Consider the following 19,123-nt stretch of genomic DNA (forward strand, 5'->3'; position numbering starts at 1 on the left):
GTTTGTAGTAACTCCTCCCCCCTAGGGTAGGATCTACCACAATGCCGCTTCGCACGATGTGCTTCCGCTCCTAACTGGTAAAGACCGTGTGTTGTATTCCCCCCCCCCCGGTGCGGTCTCCACGGTGTCCTCCTCAGCTTGGAACATATATTTGGCCCCCAGCTGAACGATTTCGTTCTTTTTGGGGAGAACAATAGAGAGAAGGCCACGACTGGGCCAGCCAGTCCTTATAATCCTGAGTAGTTAGCCGTTCCTCTAGGTGCAGGGGACCGCTTCATGCCTGCCAGTGTGTTGGGGGTAGTTATGCGACGGCTTGCTGCGCTGGCTACGAGGTACACAGAGGTCTGCTTGTCTCGCACCGCCAGTCCGAGTAACTCTGTTCAGCTCTTGTGGTGTTTTCCATTGGGACCCCTAGTATCAACTCATCGACACAACGTCGAGTGAGTGACAGATAAGGAACGTTTCGGTTACTGATGTAACCTCCATTCCCTGATGGAGGGAACGAGACGTTGTGTACCTACTACCACAACACTGAACCAACTGCTGAAATGGCCGGGTCTTTGGCTCGGCTCCTCAGTGCAATACCTGATGTGTGTTTGCAGCATCACTCCTTTTATACCCGTATGTCCAGGGGAGTGGCATGCAAATTCCACACGGCAATTTCCATTGGCCTTTTCTCAGGATCAGAGATGTCTGGGCTCCTCAGGAGCGACCCCTAGTGTCAACTCATCGACACAATATCTCGTTCCCTCCATCAGAGAACGGAGGTTGCGTTAGTAACCGAGACGCTTTCTTGCATCTTCATTGTATTTACCTAATTCAATATTTTTAAGAATGGATTTACATAGTTTGAGATTAGAAATCTGGGTCTTGGAGAATCCACCAGAATTTTTTTTCCCATTCTGATGGCTGTTGTGAACTTTAACTGCATAATTTTATGAATTGCACTGCTGACACACGATTGGCTAATTAGATGATCGAATGAATATGTATGCGGGTCCGCCGACAGGGGGACCGTACTGTGGGACTTTGCCTGAAAAGGGAACTAAGCCCGTGGAGCCCGACCCCAGTACAGAGCACCTGTGACTCGTAGTGTGTCTGGATACGAATTGCTCTGCTGAATTCGCAGGCCAGAAGGCTAGGGAGAAGAACATCCAGGGAGCGACGCTTAGTGGCTAACCTGGGATAGAAGGCGCACTGGATCAACTTGGTGAAGGGTGCTGTGTGTAAGCGGAACACCCAGTCGGTTGTGCCGTATTATCGAGTTCTACTGACTCGGACCTGCCAAACACGGGACGAAACCAACTCAACCCTGAGATTGTCAAATCTGGCAAAGGTATTGGGTGTTTCCCAGCCCGCTGCTCTGCAGATATCTGCTAAGGAGGTGCATTGGACCAGTGCCCACGAGGATGCCACACTTCTCGTAGAGTGTGCTTGAACCCGCAAGGGGTGGGCACGGCCTGGGTGTGATAAGCTAAGGAAATAGCATCAACGACCCAGTGAGCTAACCTCTGTTTGGAGATGGCGTTCCCTTTCTGCCGTTCCACCGAAGCAGACAAAGAGCTGCTCAGAACATCTAAAGCTCTGAGTGTGGTCCAAATAGATAAGCGATACCGGACACAGCAATGAAAGGGCTGAGTCTGCCTCATCCAGGGACAGCGCTTGCAGGTTCACGACCTGGTCCCTGAAGGGGGTCGTAGGAACCTTGGGCATGTAGCCCGGTCGCGGCCTCAGGATAACGTGAAAATGTGCCAGACCGAACTCAAGGCAGGTGTCGCTGACAGAGAACGCTTGCAGGTCCCCAACCCTCTTGAAGGAGGCTAACGCAATCAGGAGAGCCATCTTCAGGGAGAGGGCCTTGAGCTCAACTGAATCAAGTGGCTCGAAGGGGGGTCTCTGAAGGCCCGAGAAGACCACTGAGAGATCCCAGGAGGGGAATAGGCTAGGCCGGGGAGAGTTCAGTCTCCGGGTGTCTTTCAGGAACCTGATACTCTATCTTCTAGACTTCTAGGGTCTTCTAGATCCACTAGATCGTCCGCATCTCATCCAAGGGCCAGACGTGGAGGTTCCAGAGGTCTGGGCATGGGTGCCAGAGGGTGCCCCGTCCCTGAGAAAGAATGTCTATCCTCAGGGGAATTTTCCAGGGAGGTGCTGTCGCGAGGAGTGTAAGATCTGAGAACCAGGCCCGGGTGGGCCAGTAAGGGGCCACCAGGATGACTTGTTCCTCGTCCTCCCTGATCTTGCACAGTACCGGTGCAAGAAGGCTCGGATTAGTGGGAGAAACCTTTGTAGGGCAAGAGATACAGCCAACAACTCTAGGCAGTTGACGTGCCAATGCTGCCAGGGTCCTGTCCATGGGCCAGCGGCAGCGTGCCTGTTGCACACGGCACCCCAACCATGTCGAGAGGCATCTGTGGTCACCACGACACATCTGGACACCTACTGCATGGGGACTCCGGTCCGCCAGAAAGCAGAGGATGTCCAAGGGTTGAAAGTCTGATGGCAAGAAGGGGTAATTGTCACACAGTATGTGCCGTGGTGCCATGCCCATCTCGGGACTCGAGTCTGTAGCCAGTGCCCGGTCTCATATGCATCAACCCGAGCGGTGCAAGAGAACGTCTCGGTTACCTACGTAACCTCGGTTCTCTCTAGATGAGGGAATGAGTATTGCGTAGCTGGCCGTGCTCGCGCCACGAGCGATTTTCGCTTCATTCAATGAAAACCAGGGTTCCAGCCTACGAACTGCGCTTATATGCACCCTAGCCACGGCCATTCTGGCGGGCTTTGGGACAGTGAGCACGCGGGCGCCTCTCATTGGGCGCGAGTTCACGCAAGTTCGTCTATAGGCTGCAGCAGTAGTTCCACGATTTAGAGAGCTCGGCGTGGAGTTTCCGGCAGGAAGGGGGCTTTGAAGAAAGCAGCCGTTGAGTCTGTTGGGAGCCTGCTCAGGGGGCGGTGACCACTCGAGCCCGAGGCGGTCAACGGCCTGTGTGAGGAGGCGTATCAGTTCCCCTTCGACTCCGGCGCGGGTCCTGCAGGTTTCCTGGGCCGATGAGGAGGCTTGTGACCACTCCTCGCTGTCCGAAGCCATGATGGAACAGCAGCCCTTGTCCTCCGCCTCGCTCTCCGAGGTGGCAGCAGTGCGGCCGCTCGGCGGCAACTGCGCGTCCCGGGGGGGCGGGGAGGGTGAACGCGATGCTCGAGGGAGAGGCTCCGGTGAGACAGTCGCTTCTAAACCCGGTTCCGGCAGCCTTTGGGAGCGGCACTTCTTCCGGCGCGGCGAAACAGAAGGCGGCGCGGCGGTCGGTCCTGAGCGCTCGAGTCGAGCCCGCAGGGTCGACATCGGAAGCTCCTCGCAGAGGTCGCATCCGCCGTCAGCGAAGGCGAGCTCTGCATGCCCCAGTCCCAGGCAGAGAGCGCAGATGATGTGGCGGTCTCCGGCGCTGAGAGGGGTGCGGCATGAACCGCAGGTGCGAGGCATCTTTAAAAAGACGCTCGTGCTCTTTTGTGAAGTTCACTGTGGAACTAGTTTGCTTTAAAAAGGATACGTTGCCGGATGGCGTAGCTCGCAGGATGGCTGAAGGTGGCGGCGGCCGGCTTCTTCGAGCGCTGTCCAAGCTTGCTTGATGCCCCTCGAACGGCGACGCGGCTTCTTGCAGTTTCAGAGATGCGAAGAGCAAGTTCGTCTATAGGCTGCAGCAGTTGCCGCAGAGCAACCAATGAGCTCGCTAGCTAGCCCGCTCAAGGTCTGCAGTTGCTGCACTGCGTTGACAAATGATACAAAATTAAGGATAATTTTTTGGCTTCAATATCTCAGAATAGATTAATCTTTCCCGTAGCGTAAGCTAGCTTACGCAATACGAGAGAACCTCTCGTAAGAGAACCGCTGAGCCGGGCTCGAAGAGAGCAAGTCACCTGAGCACTGACTGAGCGTGCTCGTTGGTGAGATGCACTGTCATTGAGTCTAACTCCATGGCAAGAAAAGGGATGCTCTGAACCGGGACGAGCTTGCTCTATTCCCAGTTGGCCTGAAGCCCTAGACAGCTGAGGTGCCTGAGCACCTGGTCCCTGTGAGCGCACAGTAACTCTCAAGAGTGAGCCAGGATGAGCCTCGAGGTAGTTGCCCACTTCCCTTAGCGTCGAACGTGAACCGTAAGAAGGGTCGGTGTCGAGGCAGAATGGAGACGTGGAAGTACAAAACTCTTTTAGGAGGAGAACACTCTTTTAACAGTGAAAAGCGCCGTCGAAGCACCCAGGGGCATAGACTGCACAGCGTGCAGAGAGAGAGAACGCCAGCTGGAAACGCGCCTTAGATCCAACAGCAATGCTTCTCGCTGACAGAGGTGAGTGAAACAGTGGTGAACTTCAGCTTGCTGTTGCACAACCGTTCGGCTCCAAAGAAAAATTCTGACTGGCACTCGCTGCCCCGTTTCCCTTTATACCGTATGTCCGGGGCGGGGCATGCAAATTCTGTCTGCCAACTTGACATTGGCCTTTTCTCAGGTTCAGAGGTATGTTTGGCGTCCCAGGAAGACCCGTTGTGTCACTTCATTCGACACAACGTCGACTGAGTGACAGAAGGGGAACAAACCTTTTTCTCTAATTACTAAATCAACATTTGAACTTAATAACTGCATTATTATGATTACTACATTGACATAAATAGGATTTCTGCATATCTATTAACTGCTCTAAAATAGAAGGGAGTGTTTGCTGTTTCAGGCTCACCTGCATGCCGAAAGAAGATCTTTATCTTCTCCACTTGCTATTTTTGACTACACACCAATGCATGCAGCGCTGTGATGTCATTAACCAATTTAACTTATTAAAAGTTCCTTGGACAGCTTCTCTCTGTAGAAATTTGACCCACGTGAGACACAGGCAGAGCGTATTCATGTATGGAGCCATTCAGGTGCATTAGCAGAGGTTGTAACCGTGGCTGTCTATTTGAAGCTGTTCTTTAACAAACCACATGCTCCAGATGCCTCGTTAGACTCAAGATGAACTGCGGTGCAAATGCTGAACAGTGGGTGGCAAACCATATGGTTTGTTTTTTTACGGAGAACAGTTACATCCCTAATATATATATATACACACACACACACACACACTGATTAGCCACAACATTAAAATAAGCTGTCTAATATTGTGTAAGTCCCCCTAAGAGCACCAACCCGCATCTCAGATAAGCATTCTGAGATTATATTCTTCTCACCACAATTGTACAGAGCGATTATCTGAGTTACCGTAGAATTTGTCAGTTCGAACCAGTCTGGCAATTCTATGTCACCTCTTTCATCAACAAGGCATTTCCTTTCACAGATCTGCCGCTCACTGGAGTAAATTCTCGAGATTATTGTGTGTGCAAATCCCAGGTGATCAGCAGTTACATAACTGCTGGCAGCAACAAATTCAGAATTTACTCCAAATGGTGGCAAAAACAAAAAAACTTCCAGTGAGTGGGCAGTTCTGTTGATGGTAACACCTTGTTTTCCTCAAAATGGTTCATAGAGCTGTCATAGACTCCCAGCCAGAATAACCTGTTACATATTATAAAGTATTCAATAATGAATATCCTTAATTACCTTTCTTGATTTTACGATGGAAGTTGATGGCATCCACTGATGCCGTCACAATGTTGGTCTTGCAATGACGAGCAGCGACGATTCCTGCCACCTCATCCATCAGCTTCATTGTCACTCCTAGAGAAGACAGACAACAGACCAATTTACAAAGACTCTTCTATGCAACCATAGAAATTCTCCTTTTCCTGCCAAATGGGCAGGTATCAGTCAATGTTTTTTGTTTGTTTTTTTGTAAATCTATTTCTTTAAAGTCAACATGAAAAGAATTCGTAACCCATTTTCTTACGTAATGTGACATATTTCCAAGTGAAACAAGATATTCAGCAAAAAATAAAAGTAGGACAGGAATTGATTGGATTGTTAAAAGTGGGAATGGAGAATGGAATTATGCCAGACTTGTGAGTTTGCAATGGATTGTGGAGGACTACCTCCTGAAACACTGCCACCACACATTTTTGAGGAGGCTGAAGGTCAAGTTCACCCTTGAGAGCATCTCCTAGTATCCCAATTGTAACACTTATTTTTCAAATCTGTCATTATTTCCTATTTTTGCAAATACTTTTATTACAATAATGTTTACTGGGAAAAAGCAGAAACAAATAAAACTGCTTAAATATTAATTTGGCAATAGCCTGCATCATTTTTTATTTCATGTTGACATTTATTATCAGGGTAACAAAAATGCAAAGGTGAAAAATGTGTTAGATTCTTGAATTCACAATTCACTGATGAGAAAATGCACAGACACTTGTGAATAATGGCAGTCATGTGATCTACCTGCTGGCTCTCAGGCATGACGATGCATACTGCATAATGTATATAATCAGCATCCAATGTATAACGGACACCAGTGCATCCTATGATCTCACAATAAAAAGGCATCTGGGTTTAACATTCAGTCAGCAGGAAAGTGATTTCTTGAAAGGAATGTATCCACAACATGTGATGAGGTGAACTAAACAAAAACATCTGCTATTACATGGTTTGCAATTAAATATATTCATTCAAAATTAATTATAAACATTATATACTGTTAAAAATATATTTCTAAATGCATTAGGTATCATGAATTAACAAAGAACAATATTTTTTTTTTACAGCACTTAATAATCTTGGTTAATATTGATTATGAAAATACAATTGTTCATTGTTCATGCTAGTTCAGTTTTTATTTGATGATGGTGTAAATATTAAACAAATTCTAAAAAGAGTTTATGCATTTTTATGCACTATAACCAGGCATATATATTCTATCCTATTTTTAATGTACTACATTGTCCTACATTTTTTTGTTTTTGTACTACATTGTAAAACATACAATAACTGGATTCGATTTTCAGGGCATTTTGTTTTTCTAAACATATAAAAATTATAATATATAAGACGGAGAGCAGCAGCCTTTTAGATGTCACATGATGTTTTGATATTCACTGCTCAACGACAGGCTTCAAGAGACATTTAAATGTGTCATGCTATCATTAAAAGCCAAAAGAGTGTTAATAGCATGACATCTGGCAATAACTAAAGATGCTTTTTATTTGGTGATGAAATCTGGAATCTGGTGTTATACTGTATGAAAGAGAATACTGGTATATTTCACATTGCACACATGATTTAAATGCTCGCAGAAAGATACTATTCAGCAAGAATATAAATTTCACAGCATATGGCTGGGACGAAGTCTCTCTGGGCAGAACAGGTCATCCTTATTCTCAGGAGAAGCAGTCCACTTATTCTGAATTACAATGTCCTCCTTAAAGAAAAATTTAACTTTTGTACTATTTAGCAACTTTCTAATGTTTGTAGATTTTTTTGCATTTTACATTGATGTTTTGACTTCTGTAGCTTGCATTTTTATGTTTACTTAGGAATTTCTTTTGCATTTTCAGGTTAATTATATAATTTCATGGAAAGATATTGCCTACTTAAAGTGCTTTTGAATGCTTTATACACTTTTAGAAAGTTATGGACTTTTACATTTACTGTATAATGTATCGTTCAAAAAAGTATGAAATGGTGACATACTATATATCATTTGAAAGGCCTAAGAGTTCAGATTCAATATTTGATAACTGTTTTACAATTGGAATGCTACAGTGCCAGTATTAGTGACAGGAGTACAAATTAAATCATGCTAAAGCAATATGGGAATTCACTCCTTAATTATGAAACATAGAGCTATGAAAAAATCCTATCATGAGTAAACTTTCCAATAATAATACTGATGGAATGTCCATTGTTAACATAATATTTTTTAGGAGTACATGATCGTGCAAAAGATGTTCAACACATGACGAGCCTCGAACTGCTTCTGTTGTACAGTATATTATCTATTCCCATATAGTCTTATGAACAAAGTGTTTCAAAATAGCCAAACAAATATTGAAAATGTGCCTAAACATAGAAAAAGTATTGTAGGAGGCTAATTTTTTACAACTTTATCCTTATTTTGAGCATCAAACTTATAGTTGAAATACACAGTGTACGAAGGCCTTTAGACAGTTTTTGTTCTATGAATTTTATGTATGACTACTTTTGATGATAACCAACTCAAATACATGATTGATTAAATGCAAATGTACAGTTCATGGCAGGGCTACTAGGGTTTATGCTTACCTCCAATATTTTTTTAATAGCCTAATCTATTGGCTATTTCTCAACAGAGTGGGGCCTCTTGGCCGTCTGTATCTATGCCTACATAGAAAACAGCTAGCTTGGGGGCATTAAGTAAACTACTTACAAAAAAAACATACCCAAATGATGGTCCATTTTAACTAGATTTTCAACTATTTAGATAAAATGGTATTTCTCAATTAGGATTGAATGAAATAAATATATTTATAGTCAACATTTCATCGATTTACATCCACAACCTTAGATCATTTTTGTCACAAAGGATCTGTAAATACACTCTGGGATTGCCATTTCTGGGAAGAATACATGTGTAATGAATCAGACATGTCGGGCAGATCCATTTGCAACAATAATTTTAATGGGCAGACTTCAAGGAAACGTAAAGGTTCTCAACAAAGAGCAACACAAGGCAAAGGTCCAGTCTGATGCCCGGGGAGGGGTTCAACTCAGGTGAGCAGGTCCGGCTCGAGCCGAGATCGGCAGCAGACGACAAAGAGGCGTGAGACAGGCTTGGTTCGGGGCAGGCGGCGAGATATCAGAGTCCAGTAACAGGCACGGGTCGTTAGGCAGGCTGCAGGCAGACAGAGAGGTTAGTAACAGGCTGGGATCGAACAATAGAGTAACTTAGAGAACGCTCAGACATGCAACATGGGGTGAAACAATACTTCGCACTGAACGCTGAGTTAATGGGGCAGATATAGTCTCAGGGCGAGAGCTTAATGCGGGACAGCTGGGAAGCAATCAATGCTTAATGATCACTGCCGTACTGAAGCAAGAGGCACTTAGTATTCAGGGAGAGAGAGCGAGAGTGCGTGGAGTTGGCAGTGCTGGGCGCCGTAACAGAGCCCCCTCCTGCGAGCGTCTCCTGGCTGAGAGAACTGATGACGGCGAGGTCTGCCGCGAGGTCGAGGGGCCGGTCTATCAGGGTGATTGCGATGGAAGTCTTGAGTAAGGGACGGGTCTAGTATGTCATTGGCGTTGACCCAGGAACGTTCCTCTGGCCCAAAGCCCTCCCAATCAACGAGGTATTGGAGATGCCCGCCACGACGTCTAGAGTCCAGCAGACAATGCACCTGGTAGGTCTCCTCGCCCTCTAACAGGATTGGTTGGGTGGCCGTCTCCTCTGAGTCCCCTGTGCGCTCTACAGATTGGGCGGAGGCTGGTTTGAGCAGGGAGACGTGGAACGTGGGTGAGACGCGCAGGTGTCTGGGCAAGTCAAGACGAAACGACACAGGGGTGATTTCACGGACGATCTTGAATGGGCCCAAGAATCTCGGACTTAGTTTCTTGCAGGGCAGCCTGAGGCGTAGGTCTCGTGTGGATAGCCACACCCATTGGCCGGGTTGGTAAACAGGTCCTGCCCGGCGATGCCTGTCTGCCCTGTCCTTGCCGCGTCTTATAGCATGCTGGAGGTGAGTGTGGGCCAAGTTCCAGGTCCTCTCACTCCGCCGGAGCCAATCATCCACGGCAGGGACGCTGGTGGGCTCACCTGACCAGGGGAACAGTGGGGGCTGGAACCCGAGGATGCATTGGAAAGGGGTCATCCCGGTAGAGTGCTTGCGGATGGAGTTCTGGGCATATTCGGCCCACATCAGGAAGCGGTGCCAATCCCCCTGCTGGCGATGGCAGTAGGAGCGAAGGAAGCGGGAAATCTCCTGGTTGAGGCGTCCACTTGTCCGTTGGCCTGGGGTGGTACCCGATGTGAGACTCACGTTGATCTGTAGTCTCCCACAGAAGGCATTCCAGACGCGGGAAGTGAACTGGGGTCCCCTGTCAGACACAATGTCCTCTGGTAGCCCGTAGAACCGAAAGACATAGTTACACAGATGTTCCGCCGTCTGCAGAGCGGTGGGGAGCCTGGGGAGCGGGATGAGCCGACATGCCTTGGAGAAGCGGTCGATGACGGTCAGAATGGTCGTGTAGCCCTCGGAGGGAGGCAGATCCGTGATGAAGTCCACCGCGATGTGGGACCAAGGCCGTTGGGGAACAGGCAGGGGTTGAAGGAGACCCGCGGGTAGCAGGCGAGAGGATTTCTGGGTGTTACAGACCCTACAGAGGCGAATGAATTGGCTCGTGTCTCGGGGGAGCGTGGGCCACCAGTACCGGTTCTGAAGGAGCTGGGTGCGTGGCAGTGATTCGGGGTGCCCGGAACAGGGAAGGGCGTGCACGTGGTTTATCACCTTGTCGCGGAGGGTTTCTGGTACAAAGATCCTCCCAGTGGGGCAGTCCGAGGGGATCTCGAGGTCAGCGTTGGCCTGGGTGCACTCAGTCTCGAGGTCCCATTGAACTGGTCCGAGGACGAGAGCTGGGTTGATAATCGGTTCTGGAGTTGGGACCTCCGTTTCGGAGTCGAACAGTCGAGACAGAGAATCAGCCTTGGTGTTCTTCGAGCCGGGACGGTAGCTCACTGTGAAGTGGAACCGGGAGAAGAAGAGAGTCCACCGGGCTTGACGTGCGTTCAGTCTCTTGGCCGTACGCAGGTACTCCAGATTCTTGTGGTCTGTGTACACGAAGAATGGGTGAGTCGCTCCCTCGAGCCAGTGGCGCCACTCCTTGAATGCTGACTTCATTGCTAACAACTCGCGGTCTCCGACGTCATAGTTCCCCTCTGCTGAACTCAACTTCCTGGAGTAGAAAGCGCAGGGATACAGCTTGGGGGGGTCGCCCTGACGTTGAGAGAGGACCGCTCCCAGCCCGGTGTTCGAAGCGTCCACCTCCACCACGAAGGGTAGCTCAGGGTTAGGATGGTGCAAGATGGGAGCAGAAGTGAAGCTGTTCTTGAGTTGCTTAAAAGCCCGGGAGGCAGCCTCGTTCCAGGGTAGCCCTCTCGTGCCCTTCTGAACCAGGGCTGTTAACGGGGCTGCTACGGAGCTGAAGCCTCTGATGATGCGGCGATAGAAATTGGCGAAACCCCTTCAGGGTAGAGGGTTGGGGCCAGTCTACGACTGCTCTCACCTTATTCTCATCCATGGCCATGCCCTCCGGGCAGATGACGTACCCCAGAAAGGTTGTAGATGTCTGGTGAAAGTCACACTTCTCTATCTTGGCGTAGAGTTGGAACCGAAGGAGTCTTTGGAGTACAGCGCGGACATGCTGGATGTGGGCTTCGAGGGTGTCGGAATAAATCAGAATGTCGTCTATGTAGACGATTACACTTCGGTGGAGCAGATCACGGAGGACGTCGTTGACGAAGGATTGGAAGACGGCAGGGCTGTTAGAAAGGCCGAACGGCATGACGAGATATTCATAGTGCCCAGTGCTCGTGGAGAAGGCAGTCTTCCATTCGTCCCCCTCTCGGATCCGGACCAGGTTATAGGCGGAGCGCAGGTCCAGCTTGGTGTAGTATTTGGCCATGCGAAGCAGCTCCAGAGCGGCCGGTACCAGCGGCAGTGGGTAACGGAACTTAACGGTACATTCGTTCAGTGCTCTGTAGTCGATGCAGGGTCGCAGTCCCCCATCTTTCTTCTTGACGAAGAAGAACCCTGCTGACAGAGGGGACATGGAGGGACGGATGAACCCCTTTGCGAGCTCCTCCTCCACGTATTTTCGCATGGCCTCGGTCTCAGGTTGGGACAGTGAGAAGATGCGGCCTCTGGGTGGTGTGTTGTTGGGTACGAGGTCTATGGCGCAGTCGTATTCCCGGTGGGGCGGTAGCTTGGTGGCTTTGACCTTGCTGAAGACCTCGACTAGATCGTGGTATACGGCAGGTAGGCGAGATAGCACGGCGTCGTCTCAGGACTCGGCAATGCCTTGGACCTTTAAGGGTTTGACGACAGACAGACACTTTGAGAAACACCTCTCTCCCCAGCTGACTATCTGCCCGGTAGTCCACTCCAACTGGGGGGTTGTGCTTCCTTAGCCAGGGTAAGCCCAGGATGACCGGGGTGTGAGGAGCTTGGAGAACGTAGAACTGGACCTCCTCATGATGGAGTTGGCCGGTCCGCATGCGAAGCGCCTGGGTCATGTGCGTGATGCGTCCTGTGCCGAGTGGACGTCCGTCGACAGCCTCTACTGACAGCGGAGGTGTGCATGAAATGAGGGTTATCTCGTGAACCTGGGCAAAAACTTTGGACATGAAATTGCCGGCTGCCCCGGAGTCAACTAGGGCGATGGTATTTACAGCTTGCCCCTTAATAGTGAATTCAAGAGGCACTGATACACAGGTGAGAGGATTTAAACAGTCGAGGGTCAGACTCACCGTGGTTCTGTCCTTGTATGCAGGTCGTAGAGGGCAGTGCAGATGGAAGTGACCGGAACCCCCGCAGTACAGACACAGGTTCAGAGATCGGCGACGCTCCCTCTCCTCCTCGGAGATGTGTGAGGCGTTGATTTGCATCGGCTCGTAGACCTCAGCAGACGAGTTAGAAGCACGTGGTGCGGGACTGACGCGCATAGCGCTCGTTGGGCGGAGACTGGGGCATCGTGAGCGCATCAGGTTGTCCAGCTGGATGGTGAGATGAACAAACTGATCCAAATCCTTTCCCTCGTTGCGACAGGCCAGCTCCGCTTGTAAATCATGTCGGAGACCCCTTCGGAAAACCACCTTGAGAGCATTCTCTGTCCAATTGGTTTGGGCTGCCAGCGTTCGAAATTTGAGGGCGTACTCTGAGGCGGGTGATCTCCCCTGTGAGAGTTCCAAGAGAAGATCCTCGGCTCCTTTCCCCTCCTTGGCATGCTCGAACACAGCTTGGAAACGCTCCAGAAATTCTCCGTAGGAAGAGAAGGCGGAGCCATCTGGTTTCCAGACCGCGGTGATCCACTCCAACGCGCGACCGGTGAGCAGCGTGCACACGAAGGCGATTTTGCTGACATCAGTGGCGTGCAGGGCTGTCTGCTGGGCGAGATACAAAGAGCATTGAAGAATAAAGCCCCTGCATTTACCTGGGTCACCCTCATACCTCTCTGGGCGCGCGAGGTGTGGGTTGGAGCTCGCAGTGTGCGGCTGGTCCAGCGGGAGAGGCGGTGCGGTGAGTGTTGGAGCGGTCGTGGGTGCCGCGATGGATTTCTGCAGGGCTCGTACCGCTGAGACCAGTTCCTCCGTGAGCGTGGTCAGGCGGGAAAGCTGGTGATGATGGGCGGCCAGCTGAGAGGCTTGGTTGGTGACAGCAGCCGACAGAACAGTTATTGTCGCTGGGTCCTCGTTCGGCGAAGTATTCTGTAATGAATCAGACATGTCGGGCAGATCCATTTGCAACAATAATTTTAATGGGCAGACTTCAAGGAAACGTAAAGGTTCTCAACAAAGAGCAACACAAGGCAAAGGTCCAGTCTGATGCCCGGGGAGGGGTTCAACTCAGGTGAGCAGGTCCGGCTCGAGCCGAGATCGGCAGCAGACGACAAAGAGGCGTGAGACAGGCTTGGTTCGGGGCAGGCGGCGAGATATCAGAGTCCAGTAACAGGCACGGGTCGTTAGGCAGGCTGCAGGCAGACAGAGAGGTTAGTAACAGGCTGGGATCGGAACAATAGAGTAACTTAGAGAACGCTCAGACATGCATCATGGGGTGAAACAATACTTCGCACTGAACGCTGAGTTAATGGGGCAGATATAGTCTCAGGCGAGAGCTTAATGCGGGACAGCTGGGAAGCAATCAATGCTTAATGATCACTGCCGTACTGAAGCAAGAGGCACTTAGTATTCAGGGGAGAGAGAGCGAGAGTGCGTGGAGTTGGCAGTGCTGGGCGCCATAACAACATGAGATGCTGCCATATAATTTGGCCAAAACAAGATATTGTAGAAGGCAGAATAATTTTACCTGTACGATGCCTAAAACTACCGTCTGGTTAGGCAGCAGTTTCAGAACACAGCTTATATGTATTTTGCTAACTGTTGTAATGGAATGACATCTCATTGGAGTCTCCAGGCATGTAAATTGCTAAGCATTCTCACTAACACAGGAAAGATACTCTATAGAGGAAGGTGCTGTTGACCAGCTTTGAGAAATAACTGGCCTGAGGTGATTCAGCTGGACAGAGATGAATGCAGGAAGACTGCATGTGTACAAGGCCTTTAATAACCAATTCCATTGTTCCAGGACCTGAGGTATATTAAAAGGGATCATATCATGGAAAACGCCTTGGTTACTCTCATAATATTGGTTCCCTGAAAGGAAGGAAAGAGATTCTGCATCAGAATCTGATGCTATGGGAGCACCACCCAGTGGGCGTTGACTTTGAAACCCTATACCCTTCATGCCAACTTGATTGGCTGGTGACATTTGGCCCTCTACATTTACAGATGTTATAGTGGGCATATAAGTTGGAGCCCAGCATCACACCATTTATTGATTGAAGGAGAGTGTTTCTCTCATCCCATAATAGTGAAAAATCAGCATTCCCTCCTTTTAGGCAACAAAGGTTATGAGAGTAACCATGACATTCCCTTTCTATGGGAGCCATGTAGTATAACACCATAGCACTGAAGTGCAATACCCATTAGCCAACAGGGCAGTAAAAGGCATTGCTGTAACCACCCCTTCATATAAACAAACAGGAAGGAAAGTGGGGACAATAAACCAACGGCTCGATGTGGTATTTACATAGTACTCTAATGTACATGGAAACAAACATGCAATTGCAATACTTTCTGATAACTTTTTGGTTGGAGAAATGGCTTTACCTTGGAGTTGTTCAAAAGCTGCACATGCACGTATTGAACTTAAAGCTGGCATTAGCACCACTGAACGGAATTGCAAAAATAAACGTTGTTTTTAAAACAGCTTTCTGAATACACCCCATGCCTGCAGTTGTTCAAACAGTCCGATAGTCCTGCCCCAACTCACGAGTGCACAGGCAGAGTGCGCGGAGGAAGGCAGGTACGTAGATAGACAGGCAGGTAGGCCATCCAATCATTGCATTTGGCCCAAATTAATTTACAGGCCTGTGACTGCAACAGATAATGGATTTTTTTTATTTTTTTCAGAGCACTTGATTTATTGATTTCTGTCAAGATGCAAAGAGACTTTCAACCAGTATAATAAAAAATGCTTCCAGTATAAATTGCATGCTCTAGCTTTAATAAAGACATTATTCATCGCTGTCAAATGAAGTATGCACTTGCAGGTTATGATTCAAATTATTGCATCACCGTATGATCAGGGAGACATGCATGGAGACCTACATGTCGCAAAATTGTCCGTGACTTCTCTTAAAAAACAGGTCATTTGTATCGTAGTTAACTCCCCAAATTGCTCACTCCAATAGGATTGTTGAGGGTAAGACATGTTGAAGATTAGTGGATAGGTGGCAAATTCAGAATCAGAAGAACAGAATCAGAATCAGCTTTATTGCCAAGTATGCTTACACATACAAGGAATTTGTCTAGGTGACAGGAGCTTCCAGTCAACAACAATACAAACAATACCAAAAACAGCAGCAAGACAAAGGTAATTAAAAACAAAAAAGAACACAAAATAAATAATTATACATATACGTACATACACTCACCTTCATACATACCCACATACACACACGTAGTGCAAATCTAATACAATCTGTTATATAAAGAACAAAAACCTGTATATTATGTACAGAGCAATGTAAGTACTGGCAGAAGTGGATAAGTTGAATAATATAAATTTAAATTTAAATTAAACTGTGTATTGCACATAATTATTGCTCAATGGGGCAATTTAATTGTTCATTAGATGGATGGCCTGAGGGAAAAAACTGTTCCTGTGTCTGACGGTTCTGGTGCTCAGTGCTCTGAAGCGCCGGCCAGAAGGCAACAGTTCAAAAAGGTAGTGGGCTGGGTGAGTGGGGTCCAGAGTGATTTTACCAGCCTTTTTCCTCACTCTGGAAGTCAAATCAAATCAAATCAAATCACTTTATTGTCACACTACCATGTACACAAGTGCAACAGTAGGTGAAATTCTTGTGTGCAGTTCCGAGCAACATAGCAGTCATGACAGTGACGAGACATATACCAATTACAATAAACAACATACTTACACAACACAATTTACATATCAAATGTACACATACTTACACAAAACAATTTACAAATCAGATGTACACATACTTACACAACACAATAATTATATACAATGCAGAATATAGAACAGAATATACAATACAATACAATAAGTGGGAGTATATGAAATATATATGTGTATATATATATATAGCAGTTGTATTGAGGAGAATATGTTGACAGTCCAGTGTGAGATTATAGATTAATAAAGTGCAGTGCTAATTATTGATCCTGATAGATCAAGAGTTCAACAGTCTGATTGCTTGGGGAAAAAGCTATCATGTAGTCGGCTGGTGCGGGTCCTGATGCTGCGATACCGCCTGCCTGATGGTAGCAGTGAGAACAGCCCATGACTTGGGTGACTGGAGTCTCTGATGATCCTCCGAGCTTTTTTCACACACCGCCTGGTGTATATGTCCTGGAGGGAGGGAAGCTCACCTCCGATGATGTTCCTGGCAGTTCGCACCACCCTTTGCAGGGCTTTGCAGTTGTGCGCGGTGCTATTGCCGTACCAGGCGGTGATGCAGCCAGTCAGGATGCTCTCTACAGTGCTGGTGTAGAACCGTGTGAGGATGTGGTGGTTCATTCCAAACTTCCTCAGCCGTCTCAGGAAGAAGAGGCGCTGGTGAGCCTTCTTCACAACGGCCTCAGTGTGGACGGACCATGTGAGTTCCTCAGTAATGTGGACACCGAGGAACTTGAAGCTGCTGACTCTCTCCACCGGTGCTCCATTGATGGTGATGGGGCTGTGTTCTCCATCTTTCTTCCTGAAGTCCACAACAAGCTCCTTGGTTTTACTGACGTTGAGGGAGAGGTTGTGCTCCTGACACCAGCGTGTCAGAGTGTGCACCTCCTCTCTGTAGGCTCTTTCATCATTGTCAGTGATCAGACCTACCACCGTCGTATCGTCAGCAAACTTAATGATGGCATTGGAGCTATGTGTTGCCACACAGTCATGTGTGTACAGGGAATACAGGAGTGGGCTGAGAACACAGCCCTGCGGGGCTCCAGTGTTGAGGGTCAGTGATGAGGAGGTGTTGCTGCCCATTCTAACCACCTGACGTCTGCCTGACAGGAAATCCAGGATCCAGCTGCACAGCGAGCTGTTTAAGCCCAGAGCCCGGAGTTTCTCATCAAGCTTGGAGGGCACTATGATGTTGAATGCTGAGCTGTAGTCTACAAACAGCATTCTCACATATGTGTTCCTTTTTTCCAGGTGGGAGAGAGCAGTGTGTATTGTAGATGCAATGGCATCATCAGTGGAGCGGTTGATGCGGTAGGCAAACTGCAATGGGTCCAAAGAGGGGGGCAGAACAGAGCAGATGTGATCTCTGATTAACCTCTCGAAGCATTTGCTGATGATGGGGGTCAGAGCAACAGGACGCCAGTCATTTAAGCATGTGATTATAGCTTGCTTTGGTACAGGCACAATGGTTGATGTTTTGAAGCATGTGGGGACTACAGACAGGGAGAGGGACAGATTGAAAATGTCCGTAAAAACACCAGCCAGTTGATTCGCGCACGCTCTGATGACGCGGCCCGGAATGCCGTCTGGACCCGCGGCTTTACGGATGTTCACCCGTCGGAATGATCGGGTTACATCCACAACAGAGACGGAGAGTGAATCAACCTCTGTAGCGTCAGCAGCGAGTGCTCTCTCCGCGAGGGCGGTGTTACTGTCCTCAAAACGAGCATAAAATGTATTAAGTTCGTCCGGGAGAGATGCAGCGGTGTTCATGGCGGAGACTTTATTCCGCTTGTAGTCCGTGATTGTGTTAATTCCCTGCCACATACTTCTAGAGTCAGTGGTGTTGAACTGGCCTTCAAGCTTGTGCCTGTACTGGCGTTTAGCTGCACTGATAGTGTTACGGAGGGCATAACTGGCTTGTTTACGCTCCTCCGTGTTAGGAGAATTAAAGCGGAGGTCCGCGCAGTGAGTGCCGCGCGAACATCGCCGTTAACCCATGGTTTCTGGTTGGGGTATATCCGTATAGTTTTGGTCGGAACAACGTCCTCTACGCACTTCCTGATGAAACACGTTACGCTGTCAGCGTAAACCTCGATGTCGTCATCAGAGGCGGACCGGAACATCTCCCAGTCCGCGTGATCAAAACAGTCTTGTAGCACAGAGTCTGATTGGTCCGACCAGCACTGGATCGTTCTGAGGGTGGGTGCTTCCTGTTTCAGTTTCTGCCTGTAAGCGGGCAGAAGCAGAACGGAAGAATGGTCCGATTTGCCAAATGGGGGGCGGGGAGGGATTTGTAGCCTTCCCGGAAGGGAGAGTAACAATGATCCAAAACCCGGTCCCCTCGTGTGTTGAACTTTATGTGTTGGTGGTATTTTGGGGCGATTGCTTTGAAGTTGGCTTTGTTAAAGTCCCCGGCAACAATGAACGCAGCCTCAGGGTGCGCGGTTTCCTGCTCACTTATACACCCATACAGTTCCCTGAGTGCCCGGTCTGTGTCGGCTTGCGGGGGATGTACACAGCTGTGATGATAACCGCTGTGAATTCCCTCGGCAGCCAGAATGGTCGACACAGAAGCATGAGATATTCCAGATCAGGAGAGCAAAAAGACTTGATGAAATGTACGTTCCTCTGATCACACCATGATTTGTTGATCATAAAACATACACCACCACCTCTGCTTTTACCAGAGAGGTCTTTCGCTCTGTCCGCTCGGTGCACGGAAAAGCCCGTGATTTCGATGGCCGAGTCTGGAATCTCCGTAGACAGCCAGGTTTCTGTAAGGCACATAACGCAGCAGTCCCTCGTCTCTCGTTGGAAAGAGATCCGCGCTCTCAGCTCGCAGAGTTTGTTGTCCAGAGACTGAACATTTGCCAGTAGTATACTGGGTAGCGGGGGTCGATTTGCACGACGTCTTACTCTGATGAGAACGCCGGCTCGTTTTCCTCTTTTCCTTCTGCGTTTCCGCGG

General features: G+C 48.5%; 1 protein-coding gene across 4 annotated transcripts in view; it reads right to left on the reverse strand.

The window, feature by feature from the left end:
* LOC127620882 (cytosolic acyl coenzyme A thioester hydrolase-like) overlaps positions 1-19,123 on the reverse strand; it is a 164,868-nt gene that overhangs the window by 61,410 nt on the left and 84,335 nt on the right. For all 4 annotated transcript variants that reach the window (XM_052094218.1, XM_052094220.1, XM_052094221.1 and 1 more), the window contains one exon: positions 5,586-5,702. In XM_052094218.1, coding sequence (XP_051950178.1) covers positions 5,586-5,702 — 117 coding nt within the window. The remainder of the gene's footprint in view (positions 1-5,585; positions 5,703-19,123) is intronic.

Source organism: Xyrauchen texanus, chromosome 27 (assembly GCF_025860055.1).
Source record: "Xyrauchen texanus isolate HMW12.3.18 chromosome 27, RBS_HiC_50CHRs, whole genome shotgun sequence".
Lineage (NCBI taxonomy): Eukaryota > Metazoa > Chordata > Actinopteri > Cypriniformes > Catostomidae > Xyrauchen > Xyrauchen texanus.